The sequence below is a fragment of the Hemiscyllium ocellatum genome, chromosome 14, assembly GCF_020745735.1.
Source record: "Hemiscyllium ocellatum isolate sHemOce1 chromosome 14, sHemOce1.pat.X.cur, whole genome shotgun sequence".
NCBI classification, from domain to species: domain Eukaryota; kingdom Metazoa; phylum Chordata; class Chondrichthyes; order Orectolobiformes; family Hemiscylliidae; genus Hemiscyllium; species Hemiscyllium ocellatum.
The window spans coordinates 25,660,507-25,675,441 of NC_083414.1; the positions used below are offsets into that span (position 1 = coordinate 25,660,507).

Sequence of the window (14,935 nt, forward strand, 5' to 3'; positions counted from 1 at the left end):
AAGGATTTGTATGTAATTGCCCTTCTAATTAAGTGCCTCTGTAATTGACAAGCTGGGAATGTAGATCTTGAAATGTTTGCTTTTGTTAAATGTTTGCAGAAGTCTGCAGTTTCTGACTAGTTATATCTGTTCCCTCTACTGGAGTAGTTTTAAAATGTGAATGTTGAAATACAGAGCACATAATTAAAATGTGTGATTACAGCTTGCTACGGGTTAGTTGAAAGATGTCCATAGATGCTACTGATGCCCCCACGTAGCTTTCTAACACCGTCTTACTAGTAGACTTGCTGTAGATTATTTTGTTCAGTTTTTATAAACTTAATTAATGTTGCTGTCCTTTAATGTTTCTCTTTTCAAATAGTCAAAACTGGGGTTTGTGCCAAAGAACCATTTTCTAAAAATCACTTTTTCACTTCTTTTGATAAATATCCTACATTTATGTTTTTGCTGTCTTCTCACTGACCAATGCAAGCAATCCATCACAATCTACTTAATTGTAATCCTTCATAATCTTGCAGACCAATGTGTGGTCACTGCTTAACCATCTCCACTCCACTAAAAACATTTATACAACCTTTTAATGACTGATGTAACTGTACATCAAGATTCCTCTGCTTCCCAGAATTGAGAGCATTTTCCCTCTCCTACTTTTACATCCTAAAGAATAATTTCTCTAAAGTTGAATTTGTTTGCTATGTTTGAAGTTATCATATAGTTTCCACTAGATTTCTGTGCGATTTTTGGTGTCAGGCCAATTAGATTTATACTTGTTGACTTTTCGTTTTCAATTAAAGAAATTTGACAGTTTCTTACCAGCACCATTTGTTGGCTTTATAGTGGGTATGCAGTCGCCAGCAGCAGTGATGACCGGCTCAATGAGCCTCCAACATCTCTAGGACTTGTCCCTCATCAGGTGGGTAACCTCTTACCTATGCCTCGAGCACAGTGTATTAGGGACAGATCTCTTATGACATCTCTTTCAATTATGCCTTTTTTTTGTGAAAGTTTATTGTTTTTAAGAACCACTTTCCTTTATCAGAGTTAGTCTTGGTGGTAAAAGTTGTCAAGTATAGCTTTATTACTGAATAAGATGAAGTGCACTTCGTTAACAGGAACAGGAGTAGATCATGCAGTTGCTTGAGTATGTTCTGCCATTCAGTGGCGTCATGACTGAACTGCATCTCAATTCCACATACCCATCTTTGATCCATATCCATTGCTACCCATTCGTAATGAAAGTATGCCAATGTCAGTCTTGCTAATTTCACTTGGCGCAGCCATGATAACTATGAAAATTCTGTCCTCTTATTCTAGATCCCCCACCAAATTAAGTACCTAACCTGTTGTCTTAATGTCACTCTTGAAGCTTGTTGAATGTACGCTGTGATTCCAAAACCGAACAAAGTGCTTCAGATAAATTAATTCATCCAAGTGCTTAATATATATGATGAAAAACTCAAGCCCCCATCCAAGGAGCACAGTCTGTCATTCCTACTCTCTGTCATCTTCCCAACTGATCATCAACCCATCCCAATGGTACCTCCATGTGCTTATTTTTTTTAATCTTGTGGAATCTTATCAAATGGACTTCCAAAAGACATTTAGACACCATCAATAAATACCCCTGCACTGAGCTGATTTATGATATCATCAAAAGTTTCAATCAAGATAATCAAAAATACCTTCCTTTCCCATTTCACGCTCTTTGATCAAATCATACTTCACTGACTCGCAGAATAATTACAACACAGGAGGAGGCCATTTGGCCCACTACATCTATGGATAACTCTCAAACTCTATCCCTGGTAGTAATTCCAGTAACTGCCCCACATCTGATGTTAAACTGACAGATCTGCAATAAACATGAGTAGAGTTGCACTTTGGTAGTGTTCCAAGCTTTTAAGTTTCTTGTTTGTGGAGATAGTTCTTCAATCTAAAAACAAACTTGACCTCATCTTTGATGGAAACTGTGGTGCTGGAAAAGAAAAGCACAGCAGAGTTGATTATTGACCTCATCTTCTCCAATTTGCCTGCTGCACATGCATCCGTCCCTGATAATATTGGTAAGAATGAGAAATGGAGGCCTGTTTTCACATTGATACCCTCCACTAGTGTTGTGTGGCATGATATCTGGGCTAAATTGGATAGATTTCAGGCAGGTCTATTAACTCATGACTGGGCATTCATGAGGTGCAGTGGCCCAGCAGTAGAATTTTATTCAAACACAATCTGCAACCTGTTGGCCTGGTTTTTTTCCCTCACTCTCCCATGACCATCAAACCAGGGAGTCAATTTTGATTTAGTGAAGTTGTCAAGTGGGCATGCAAGGAGCAGCACCACACACATCTAAAAATGAGGGTCAATCCTGATGAAACTAGAAAACAGGACTGCTTGCATTTCAATAGCAAAAACAGCAAGCAATAGACAGGGCTAAGTGATCCACAACCAATCGATCAGATCTAAGCTCTGCAGTCCTGCCACAACCAGTCATGAATGATTGTGGACTTTGAAACAAGTTACTGGCAGAGAAGGCTCCATAAATACCCATCCTCAATGATGGGAGAGCCCAGATATAAGTATAAAAGATAAAACTGAAGCATTTTTAAGAGACTTCAGCCAGACCTGCTGAGTGGATGATCCATCTTAATATCCTCCAGAGCTAAGCAGCATTGTCTGAAGCTAATTTATTTTGCTCCATGTTATTTTTAAAAAATGGCTGGATACACTAGATACTGCAAAGGCTAGAGACCTTATCAACATTCTTGTATTTGCACTAAATATTAGCGCAGGCTGCATGCTAACCCAAGCTGTTCTAGAACAGTTAAAATATTGGCATCTACTGTATGAAACATTGCTGGGGATGCTCTATACACAAAAAAACTGAATCAATTCAGCCGAGCCTATTATGGCCTCGTCAATAAAGTGATGGAAGAGGTCATCAACAATATTATCAGACAACATTTGCTCAGCAATATCCTGTTCACTGTTGCTTAGTTTGTGTTTGATTAACGTCATTTAGCTCCTTACCTCATTAAAGTATGGTTAAAACATAGATTTAAAAAAGACTGAATTCTGGAAGTGAGGTGAGAGAGTGACTGTCTTGACATCAAAGCTGCACTTGAAGACATGTGGCTTCAAGGAAGCCAAGTAAAACTGGAATCAATGGAAATCAAGTTGGAGTCATGCCTAGCACGAAGGAAGATGGTTATGGATGTTCAAGGTCACTTATCTCAGCTCCAGGATATCTCCACAGGAGTTCCTTGCAAACATCTTGAGATGTTTCTTTAATAACCTTCCATCAGAAGTGGGGATGTTCGCTGATGATTTCACAATGTTATGAGTCCCCAGATACTGAAACAACTCGTAATTTGCCACTCGTCTTGCTGCATTTGGATGTGTTTGCCCCACAAGTGCCAGTAGTTACAGACTCCAGCATGAAAGAATCTAACTATCAAAGGCATTTCTATCACCGAGTCCCTCACTGTCCATATCTTGGGGGTTGCCAGTGACCAGAAACTGAATTGAACTAGCTATATAAATATTTGTGGCTACAAAAGCGTATCGAAGCTAGGCACCCTGCAGCGAGTAACTTACCTTCTGATTCTCCAGAGTCAGTCCACCATTTACAAGGCACAAGTTAGGAGTGAGCTTCAGCAGCACTCGAGAAATGTAGCACTATATATCCACAAAAGTTCATTCCCTTCTTTGGGAGTGCTCAGTAGCAGCAGTGTGCATTATCCACAAGATGCACTGCAGAAATTCACCAAGGTTCCTTAGACAGCACCTTCCAAACACACTACACATCCAGAAGGATACAAGCAGCAGATACATGGGAGCACCACCATGAACAACAGATACGTAAGAACACTAGCATGTACAAATTCCCCTCCAAGCCACTCACCATCCTCGGAAATATATTGCAGTTCCTTCAATTTTCCTGGGTCAGAATCCTGGAACCGCCCCCCCCCCCCCCCCAAAGGGCATTGAGGACAGAAGCACATGGACTGCAGCAGTTCAGGAAGGCAGCTCATCACCAATGTCTCAAAAGAAACCAGAGATAAATGATAAATGCTGGTCCAGCCAATGAAGCCCAGATCGCTGAAATGAATAACAAACAAATAACTAAACCCCTTCCAGGTGTTTTAAGTATTGAAAAGAAAGCTTTAATACTTTCTTTTTCATGCTGGGGCAGCCATTCCTCTTTAGTTCCCAGATGTTTTACAAATTTTTCAAAGCTAGATCGGTGTTCCAGTGGACATTTACTCTGGTGATGCTATCAATGTTTGTGGAGAAGTGCACTTTCTAGGTAGTGAGTTCATTATGGGGCTCAAAGTATATTATTTGGCTTGTATTCCTGGCAGTGCTGGTTGAATGCCAAATCACGTCATTGAAGTATCCTATACTTATTAAATATAAGAATTGGAAGACATTAAAGAGCATGTAGAAATTCTCAAAAAGTGAGAAAAGACAAGTATATTGGAGTGTTTTAAATAGTGAGCATCCCGTTTTGATTTTTTTTTAATCCTTCAGCTCTCCAATAGTTTTTCCATGTGCTGAACCATTGTGGCCATGTGGTGTATTGAGTGGGTAGGCAACATACATTGATAGGTGATGGCTGAGTGGTATTATTGATGCACTGTTAATCCAGAGAGCCAGGTAATGTTCTGGAAGCCTAGATTCAAATCCTGCCATGGCAGATGGTGGAATTTAAATTCAATAAATGTCTGGAGTCTACTGATGACTATGAATCCAATGCTGATTGTCGGAAACACCCATCTGATTCACTAATGTCCTTGAGAGAAGGAAACTGTCATCCTTACCTGGTCTGGCCTACGTGTGACCCCACACCACACAGCAATTTGATTGACTCTTAACTGCCTTCTGGGCAATTAGGGATATGCAATAAATGCCAACCCACCCAGCAACATCCTCATCCTGTGAATAAATGTTTTTTAAATTACAAACTATTATCACAAACTGCATTGCAGTCTTATGAGGTGATTTCAACTTTCTCTCTTATAGGAAGCAATTTTCTGCCACTGTTCCCATGGTAACCTGGTTGAAGTCAGAAACACTTCATATGTATAATTATAGGCACCTAACCAACTGCTGTTATTCTGGGCAACAGTGAGTTAGTCATTGGACTTGATGCAGTAAATATTACTGCATAGAAGTTCTCAAGCTACTTCTGAACAGAGCTAAAAGTCGAGGAAGAAAAACCTACATTCAGGGATAAATAGTATTAATCTGCATTTTTCAGGTGACACGCTTGATAAAAGACTGCCCAATTCCTTTTGTTTTTTTTCACTTGGTTGAGTGTTTAATTCTCTTGGCAGTAGTTAGTGTTATTTTATTGTTGAAGAGCTGATTGTAGTAGTTTGTGTTCAGCTCTGGTATGATACTTGAAAATCGTTTTTTAAATAAAAGCAGGATTGGGTTTGATGGCAGTGACATCTCAGGACTCTAGGTGGTGCCATAAGAAAATTGATATATTTGGTTAAGCAAGATTTAATTAGCAGTCAGTATGCCCTAAAGAAAGTGAAATGATTTTATTTAATCCATTCAATACAGTCATTGTAAATTGAAAACTGATTTTTGAGCTGAAATTATGCTCCACTGTCATTATTGAGGTGAATACAAAATTGGAATTAGACTGTGGGGAACACACATCTTACACTGCCCCACCTCTGCACATGCCTACTTATGAGATTTCACTTGCAGCTATTTCTCTGTGGACAGATAGGTGGCAGATTTAGTTCAATGTCTGAAGAAAAATGATGCAATACTTTCTGGAAGTAAGTATAAGGTAAATAAATGGTCAGATATTAATTGGTGTGGAATCCAGAAGGACCTTGATGCACACATTTAGTGGCCACATTGCAGATACCCTAATTATAATCTTCCAAATGCTTCCAATTCATAAACTTTCCATTTAATTTAGAAAATTTCACTATTTAAGATACATGAGAAAAAAAATGTACAATTTTAGGTAAGTTGCCCAATATATTTGGGCAATTAATAGCTAGCCTATACTTAAGCATTTGTAATTAAGCTGATCAGAGAGCAAGTTTGGATTTTTGAAAGGTAAATCATGTTTGATGAAATGTTTGAATTTTTGAAACAATAACAAAAACTAATGGACAGACCATAAGGTACAGAAGGAGAATTACTTCACTCAGCCCATTGAGTCTGTTCTGCTATTCAGTCATGGCTGAACTTTCTCAACTCCATTTTCCTGCCTTCTCCCCATAACCCTTTTTTCCTCTTTTACTAATCAAGAACCTAACTATCTCTGTCTTAAATACATCCAATGATTTGGCTCCCATAGCCTTCTGAGGCAATTAGTTCCACAGATTAATCATTTTGTGGCTGAAGAAATTCCTCCACATTTCCATTCTAAAGGTTCATCCTTTCATTTTGAGACTATAGCCCAGGATCATAGTCTCTTCTATTAGTGGAAACGTCAACTCTATCCAGGCCTCTCATATTCTGTAAGCTTCAATGAGATCCCCTCAACCTTCTAAACTCTATCGAGTACAGACCCAGAGACTTCACTCACTTCTCATATAACAAGATCTTCATCCAGCACATCCTTTATTAGATACAGAGACCAAGATTGTTCACAGGAGAATCTCTATGGGTGTTGTTAAGCGCATCAAGAGTCCTCATAAGATTTCTTTGAAGCTCGTGAAGTTGAAGGTCGTCTTGACCAGGTTAGGAAATGGGTTGAGCAGCAGAAGACAGTAAGTACCAATTTGGGACACGTACTATAATTGTCAGGGTGAGAGTATTTGGTGTGCCTCATGGATCTGTCCTGGGGCCTTGACTGTTCGCAGTAATTATTGCTGAGTTAAATGATGAAATAGAAAGCTACAAACCCAAATTTGCGAATTGGTTGGATTTTAAGGAAGTATACAATTGCAACAAGATATAGAAAAATTATTTTGAGTACATCATTGAAATGTCACAAACAGGTCCAGAAAATAATCAGAAGACTAAAGGAGCCCAAGTACTTTTCCCTAAAGGACTGATTGCAGAGGGCCGAAGTCATACTTGAGCTATTTAAGATCCTGGTAAAGCCACACTTGGAGTCCTGTGAGCATTTTGTGGGAAAGATATATTGGCCTTTAAGGAACTCGGCTTACCTGAATGATTCCCAAACACTAATGATTATTCCATAAGGAGGAATTAGCCAAAAGATGATGGTATTGCCTGAAATTCAGAATGTGTAATTTGATAAAAACTTTTAGCACATTAAAAGGAACGAGTAGGCTAGATGGAGTTAAGCGGCTTTTGCTGTATGAAGAGATACAGACCATGCATTGACCTCTCATTTTTAGATTTTCAGGAGTGAAGTTAGAAAACCCTCCTTCACAAAGATTGATAGCAGTTTGAAGCTCTTTTCTGAAAGCATCAATTGATGATGCTGCATCAGTTGTTAGTTCTAAAACTTAATGATAGGTTTTCTTCTGTAGATGTTGTTGAGGAGTATGAGGCAAAGGCAGGTGCAGGTCTTGAAGATTAACCATGATCTCAGTGAATTACAGAACTGGCATGGGCAACTACTTCTCCTGTTCCTATGCTCAAGGGATATTTCTACCATCCTTAGTTTTACATCTGAAGAAAAGGAATACAAAAACAAAAGAACTGCTTTTGAACTTGTTCAGTACCACCATTAGGCTGTTGCTAACAAATTGTAAATCATTTTAGATATTTTAAGACTGAAGGATTAGAAGCAAAATTGACTGTCTGGATATAGGTGAAAGTGAGGACTGCAGATGCCAGAGATTAGAGTAAAGAGAGTGGTGCTGAAAAAGCACAGCAGGTCAGGCAGCATCCAAGGAGTAAGCAAATCAATGTTTTGGGCAAATGCCCTTCATCAGGAATGAGTCTGGAAGTCTCCGTGGTGGAGAGATAAATGGGAGGGGAGGTGGAGTTGGGGAGAATGTAGCTGAGAGTGTGATAGGTGGATGGAGGTAGAGAGTAAAGGTGATAGGTCGGAGGGGAGAGTGGAGTGGATTGGTGGGAAGGAAGGTGGACAGGTGGGACAGATCATGGGGCAGTGCTGAGCTGGAAAGTTGGAACTGGGATAAGGTGGGGGGTGAGGGGAAATGAGGAAAGTGGTGAAATCTACACTGATGCCATGGGGTTGGAGGGTCCTGAGACAGAAGCTGAGCATTCGTCCTCCAAGCATTGGATGGTAAGGGAGTAGCAATGGAGGAGGCCCAGAACCTGCATGTCCTGGACAGAGCGGGTCCGTAGGCAGGCACTGAGGAAGGAGATAGAACATAGAAAAATACAGCGTATTACAGGCCCTTCGGCCCTCGATGTTGCGCCGACCAAAGCCTACCTAACCTACACTAGCCCAATAACCTCCATATGCTTATCCAATGCCCGCTTAAATGACCATAAAGAGGGAGAGTCCACCACTGCTACTGGCAGGGCATTCCATGAACTCTCAACGCACTGAGTAAAGAATCTACCCCTAACATCTGTCCTTTACCTACCACCCCTTAATTTAAAGCTGTGTCCCCTAGTAACAGCTGACTCCATTAGCGAAAAAAGGTTCTCACTGTCAACCCTATCTAAACCCCTAATCATCTTGTACACTTCTATCAAATCTCCCCTAAACCTTCTTTTCTCCAATGAGAACAGCCCCAAGTGTCTCAGCCTTTCCTCATACGATCTTCCTACCATGCCAGGCAACATCCTGGTAAACTTCCTCTGCACTCGTTTCAATGCCTCCACGTCCTTCCTATAGTATGGCGACCAAAACTGCACACAATACTCCAGATGAGGCTGCACCAGAGTCTTATACAACTGCAACATTGAGTTGCAGGACTGCGGAACTCAGTTCCTCTACCAATAAAGCCCAGTACACCATATGCCTTCTTCACAGCACTATTTATCTGGGTGGCAACTTTCAGAGATCTGTGTACATGGACACCAAGATCCCTCTGCTCATCCACACTACCAAGTAGCCTACCATTAGCCCAGTAATCCATCTTCTTGTTACCACAGATGTGGCTGTGGTAGCGAGTCTGATTCAGGACATGGTTGAAGAGCTTCAGGGCAGAGGCGAAGCTTGGGGGTGCAGTGAGAGCAAGACTCACTGAGATCTCTGTAGAGAGAGGAGGAGAACCTCTTCAAGGTAGAGTTTGTTTGTTAGGATATGACCATTGGTGAGGGGTTTGCAGTTTTGAAGACAGAATGGGGACTTGCAGGTTTACAAATAATGTTGAGGTTATGAAGAGCTGTGACAAATAAATGGAAGTGTAGAATGTTTAAACCTCAGTAAGAGTCCATTCAGTCCATAATGTCCATGCTGGTCCTCTACTGCTCTGAGAGCCCTATTGCTCTGCCTTTTCCCTCAAAATATCTTCTCTTCAGATAATTGTCTAGTTCCCTTCTGAAAGCTACAATGACTTGCTCTGTACCACGTTCTCTGGCATTCTAGACACCAACCACTCACTGTAAAAACAATTTTATCCTCTGGATGTTTCTGATCATTATATCTGAAATTTTCTGTTTCTGTGGTATATTGTTTCCTCTTCCATATGAGGAGCAAGGGAAAAGAGAGGATTAGATCATCAGTCTTATGTGGAGAAAAGCAACAGCTCTGGTCCCAGTAATCCCTGATGTTTACAACTGCGGCAACCAATCGCTCTTTACAGATTGTGATCAATATACCATTTCCCCCTTCTCTTAGATCCGTGGCTTTTTGTCAAGATTTGACAATGTCCTTCCAGCAAGTTTAGCATTTGACAAGTGCACAGCATGCTCACCAGTGGTAAGTTCTTTCACATGCAGACTTAACAGAGAAATCGTTTCAAAGCAACAAAAACTGAGTTTAAAATGTCTCATTCTGCAAAGCTCCTCCTCTTCAATTGTTCACAAGTCAGTGCTTCTAGTTTTGAAAACAGCTTGTTGTAGTTTTAATATTGATCTTTTAATACTGTTACTACTTTGTTCTAGGTTGCAGGTGGGCAGTGGCTTCACATTTTTTTGTTAGAAGTATTTTTTATATATTGTCTATTTTTCTTCCCACTTTCACAGACCCTCCCAAAGCACCAGATCCAAGCTGAGTGGATGGGAGACCTTCTCCCAGGTCCCCCTATAACCAGCCACCAAACTGTTCTGCTGGTGTGTCACTTATCGCAAGCTATATTATTATTGCCACATTAAAATACGAGTGGTGTTTTATTTTTATAGGCGACAATCCAGAGAGTAATGTGTGTTTTTCCTTACCTTGGGACCCTGTTGTAAATTGGCCGTTTGCACTATGTCAGCCTGTTCAACTGATTAATGCTTTATGCAATTGTAAACATTTGGACTTAGTGAGGAGAAATGTTTTCAAGTAGAGTTTTTATTGGGAAAATTGAGTATATTCATACCCAAGGTCAAATAACCTGGTTTAAGATGTTGCCTTCGATGTATATATTTCAGTAAAACAATATTTTTATTCTATTAGTTTTCTCTAAGTGGTTATATTTGTTCAGTAAGCCCCCTTTATTAGCACATGTGAACTCTCCAGTAAGCGCATGGGCCAAGCTTTCCTTCTTGGGTGGCACAGTGGCTCAATGGTTAGCACTGCTGCCTCAAAGCGCTAGGGACTGGGTTTGATTCCACCCTTGGATAACTGTCTGTCTGTGTGGAGTTTGCACGTTCTCCCCGTGTCTGCGTGGGTTTCCTCCAGGTGCACCGGTTTCCCCTCTCAATCCAAAGATATGCAGGTCAGGTGAATTGGCCATGAGACATTGCCTGTGGCATCCAGGAATGTGAAGTAGGTGGATTAATCTTGGGAAATGCCAGGGTTACAGAGATAGTGGAGGAGGGGTGGGTTCGGGTGGGATGCTGTTCAGTTCCAAGATGAGCAGATGTGGAAAAGTTACTCGATATTTCGCTGTACTCCTGCCTCAATATCTGCTAATCGGCAGCAACAAACTACCCAGTGCCTTCATCATTCTGTTGTGTTCAGCAAGTATCATTGGTGAGTGTGGGATGCTGATCTGCTCCACTTCAATGAGGATGGGTATGAGGTAGTCTTTATCTTATTCGATTCATCAAATCAGCTACTTTGCTGTGTCTTGCTTTTCTCAAAATTACTATCTGTAAATCTGTATAATGGGGATTTGCACAGCTAACATTTGAAAGGTTAATAATGAGTCATAGCACATCTTTTCATTGTCAACTCCCTGGCCCTCCACGCTGAACCACTTGACAAATCTGGAGTGTGATTGGTGGGATGAGGATTAAACTGTAATGTTGGTGACAGTAACATACAGTGTCTTCCAAAAGTGGAGGAAGTTGATGCTCACTTATGTGGTCATGGCAATTAAAACATGAAATGAAGGAATGGGTCTTGAAAAACAAGTTAGAAAGAGTTAGCCATGTACCCTCAGCTCAGTCCAGCCTCTCCACCTCTTCTACCTTCTACCTCCTATCATATTGCACCTTCGAAGGGCTGTTTAGGCTGCCTTTTTACAAGTGACGAAAGCATTAAGGTTCTCGCCCTCTCTCAGGCATTGTTCACCTGCAGAACATGTGTAAGATTTAAATAAAGGGCATTGATATAGTGGAACCAACCTTGTCCGAAAACCAAAACATTTACTTGTTTCCTTGATTGCTGGCGAACTGTATTAAGCAAACTTCTGCAAGTGGTTTCTTCCCTTGATCTAAAAAAGAAAGCAGCTGACCTTTTGAGATCTTGAGCAGAGTGTAATTTCTTATAACTAGTGGATGAGCTACCAATTCCAGGCATTGCACAGACCTGTAATTCAACCAGCATGTGCTCATGAAGCTGAACCCAGAAATTTATCCAGATTCACTGCTAGTTGCTGAGACCAACCACTATTAATGCTGCATCCAGCTGCTATCAATTCAAACCCAACATACAGGTCCCCACATCTGTATCTTAGCAAGGATCCAGTCTGTATTAAATGGAGCATTTAGCAGCTGAGCCAACGGGGTACTCCAATTGAAGTTTATCCAAATGTAGACTGTTGCAAGTGTGATTAGATTTGTATTTTCTAGCTGAGGCACCCAAGTATATGGTAATAATTATAATTAACATTGATGTGCTGTACAGGTTGTTAAAATTCTAGACATTAAGGCCACATAAGCTTTGAGGGGGCAAACTATTTAGAATAAATGTCAGGCTGAGGAACAATGCTTAAGCCTCAGAATGGTTAAATCCACATACTCCATGCAATTTCAGATATGAACTTGTCCAAACTATAAATCTAACGCCTTTCATGTTGGACCACGGGATGGCCGAACTGTGATCAGGTGAAGTTCTGTTATATTCAATCAAGTGAACAAGGTTCTGTGAAAATAGTTCTATTTCATAATCTATTGCTGAAGTTGTTCACCCCTAAATGTTTCAAGTAATTAAAATGGCCATTTCAGTGTTACTAATCCTGCACTCCCCTCATTATAGTCCTTTCAGCATCCGCAATTTTAACTGCACCTTGGTGGCTACTTTGTCTTGAGCTCTGGAATTCCCTCCTTAGATTTCTCACTGCCTCTACCTTACTTGCATTCTTCATGATGCTCTTTAAAACCCATGTCTTTGACCATGGATTTGGCTATCTGATCTTATATATCTTTATGTGAATCATGTTATATAAAGTAATATAAGTTCTGAATGGGTTAATATTCATGTTACATTGGCTGTACCTATTCTACTGATATTTCTCATAGTCTACAGATGGAAACAAGGGGTTCGACTTTAACTTTCAGAGTGAGCAGATCCTGAAGGTCCTAGCAATTATGCATGTCCAAATGACGCTGAACTTGCTGCTATTGTTGAACATTCTTAGCAGCCAAAAAATTGTGCTTTATCTGTGTTACTCTACAGTGGTATATTCTCTATCACTAATCACTAGATTGTCCCAAGTCAAAACAAAAATAAAGGAGAATTGGTAGTAATGCACTACCTCAAATAATCCTTACCCAGAACCACAAACTAGTAGGGATGGAAAATACCACAAGTACCAGTTGTGGTCTTCTGTGAAAATACATAGTCAATGTTACATTCTGTCTTATAACGGTCTGGGAAGTACCTTGGGGTGTTTTATTACGTTCAACACGCTAAGTAAATATAAGTTGTTGAAAATGTATTTGTATATGATCTGCCAGCTAGGCTAATTTATATGTAAGTAACAAGCTATCCTTTAACCTTTCTTTTTGTAGTTTAGAGTTCTGTAGAGAAATTTACCAATAAAAATATTTGTTGTACCTATCAGTGGGATGTTGCTGCTTGTGCTGTGGGAGTTGACTGCAGGTTTGATGAGGCTTGAGCACTTGCCAACAGTCATACTGACAGTACTCAGTTAAAAAGGAATTGCAATTGAGCTGTTATGCTGGAAGGTTTGCTGGTGCCCTTGGAATGTTAACTAAGCATGGTTCACCACCTTGAGAATGTGCTGTGGAGGAAAGTGAACCGAGAAAATAGATCCTCCATAACTGCATTTTCTGTTGCACTAGAAGTATTTTGGGTACATTGTTTTACTAAAATCATTCTTAGTTAATATGTAACTTGAGCTAATTCTAGACCATAGGTTTTAACATCAGTGAGAAAGAGATCTTCAATCCCAGGTTGGCAGCCTCTTGTGAGAGATTGCAATCCAAGATACATAATTGCTACTGACACTTTAGAACAGTACTGAAGATGGTCCACATTGTGTTGCAGCATTTCTGTCACAATTCAATTCAGGCAAGTTTTCATATTGTGGTTGAATCAGTTTAGTGTAGGTAGTGGGCAGGTAATTGGGAGGAGTTGGAGTGTCTTGAGTGCAAAACATACTTACAAGCCTATAGTTTGGCCTGGAATAACTTAACTTCCAGACCTCGTCAGTGTGTTGCCAGTCATTTGTCATACCAAGACACCTAGAAGGAGGGCATGTCAGGGGTAGGACCAGGCTCAAAATGAGATGTCATCCAGCTGAACCTCCCAATGCAGGGCAATGTGTATGACACTGCTGAAAATGTGTTGCTGGAAAAGCGCAGCAGGTCAGGCAGCATCCAAGGAGCAGGAGAATCAACGTTTCGGGCATGAGCCCTTCTTCAGGAATGAGAAAAGTGTGCCAAGCAGGCTCAGATAAAAGGTAGGGAGGAGGGACTTGGGGGAGGGGCGTTGGAAATGCGATCGGTGGAAGGAGGTTAAAGTGAGGGTGATAAGGTGAGGGTGACAGGCCAGAGTAGGGGTGGAGACGGCTTCTGGGCAGAGGAGATGACCAGAGGGACTCACTGAAATCCTTCTAGAGGGAGGAAGAGAGCTTCATCAAGGAAGGCATCCTTGTGTATGACAGACAGTATAAGTAGCATGTGATAGGGCTAATGTATCCCACAACCAATGCGTCAGATCTAAGCTCTACAATTCTGCCCGTATCCAGATGCCAATTGAGCAGCTAACAGGAGGAAGAGGCTGCTCAAACATCCCCACCCTCCATGATGGGGGTCCCTTGCACCTCAGTATAAAAGAGAGGGCTGAAGTATTTGTAACCATCTTCAGCTAGAAATGCCAAGTGGATGCTCCACTTGAGGTTCCCAATATCTCAGATGCCATTCTTCACGCTATGGAATATCAAGAAATGGCTGTAAGCGCTAAAAACTAAAAAGCCTACATGCGTTTGACATTTGGCTGCTCTTGTAGCCAAGCTTCTTCCAGTCTAGTTACAACACTCTGATCTACCTGACAGTGTGGAAAATCTTTTTCAGGAATCTCCTGTCCACAAATGGCAGAGAAAAGCAAAAAAGCCAATTACTACCCATCAGGCTACTCACGATCATCAGCAGAGTGATGAAAGAGGTCATCAACCATGCTATTGAGCAGGACTTGCACCACCGTAATCTGCCCATTAACACAGTTTAGGGCTGTCAAGGTCACATGGCTCAGACATCATTACAATACTGGTTCAAAGATAGACAGAAA

The 14,935-nt window shown here is 40.8% G+C and overlaps 1 protein-coding gene across 2 annotated transcripts in view; it reads left to right on the forward strand.

The window, feature by feature from the left end:
* The window catches only part of atg7 (ATG7 autophagy related 7 homolog (S. cerevisiae)), a 137,801-nt gene that overhangs the window by 50,444 nt on the left and 72,422 nt on the right, over positions 1 to 14,935 (forward strand). For both annotated transcript variants that reach the window (XM_060835145.1, XM_060835146.1), the window contains 2 exons: positions 838 to 913; positions 9,710 to 9,790. In XM_060835145.1, coding sequence (XP_060691128.1) covers positions 838 to 913; positions 9,710 to 9,790 — 157 coding nt within the window. The remainder of the gene's footprint in view (positions 1 to 837; positions 914 to 9,709; positions 9,791 to 14,935) is intronic.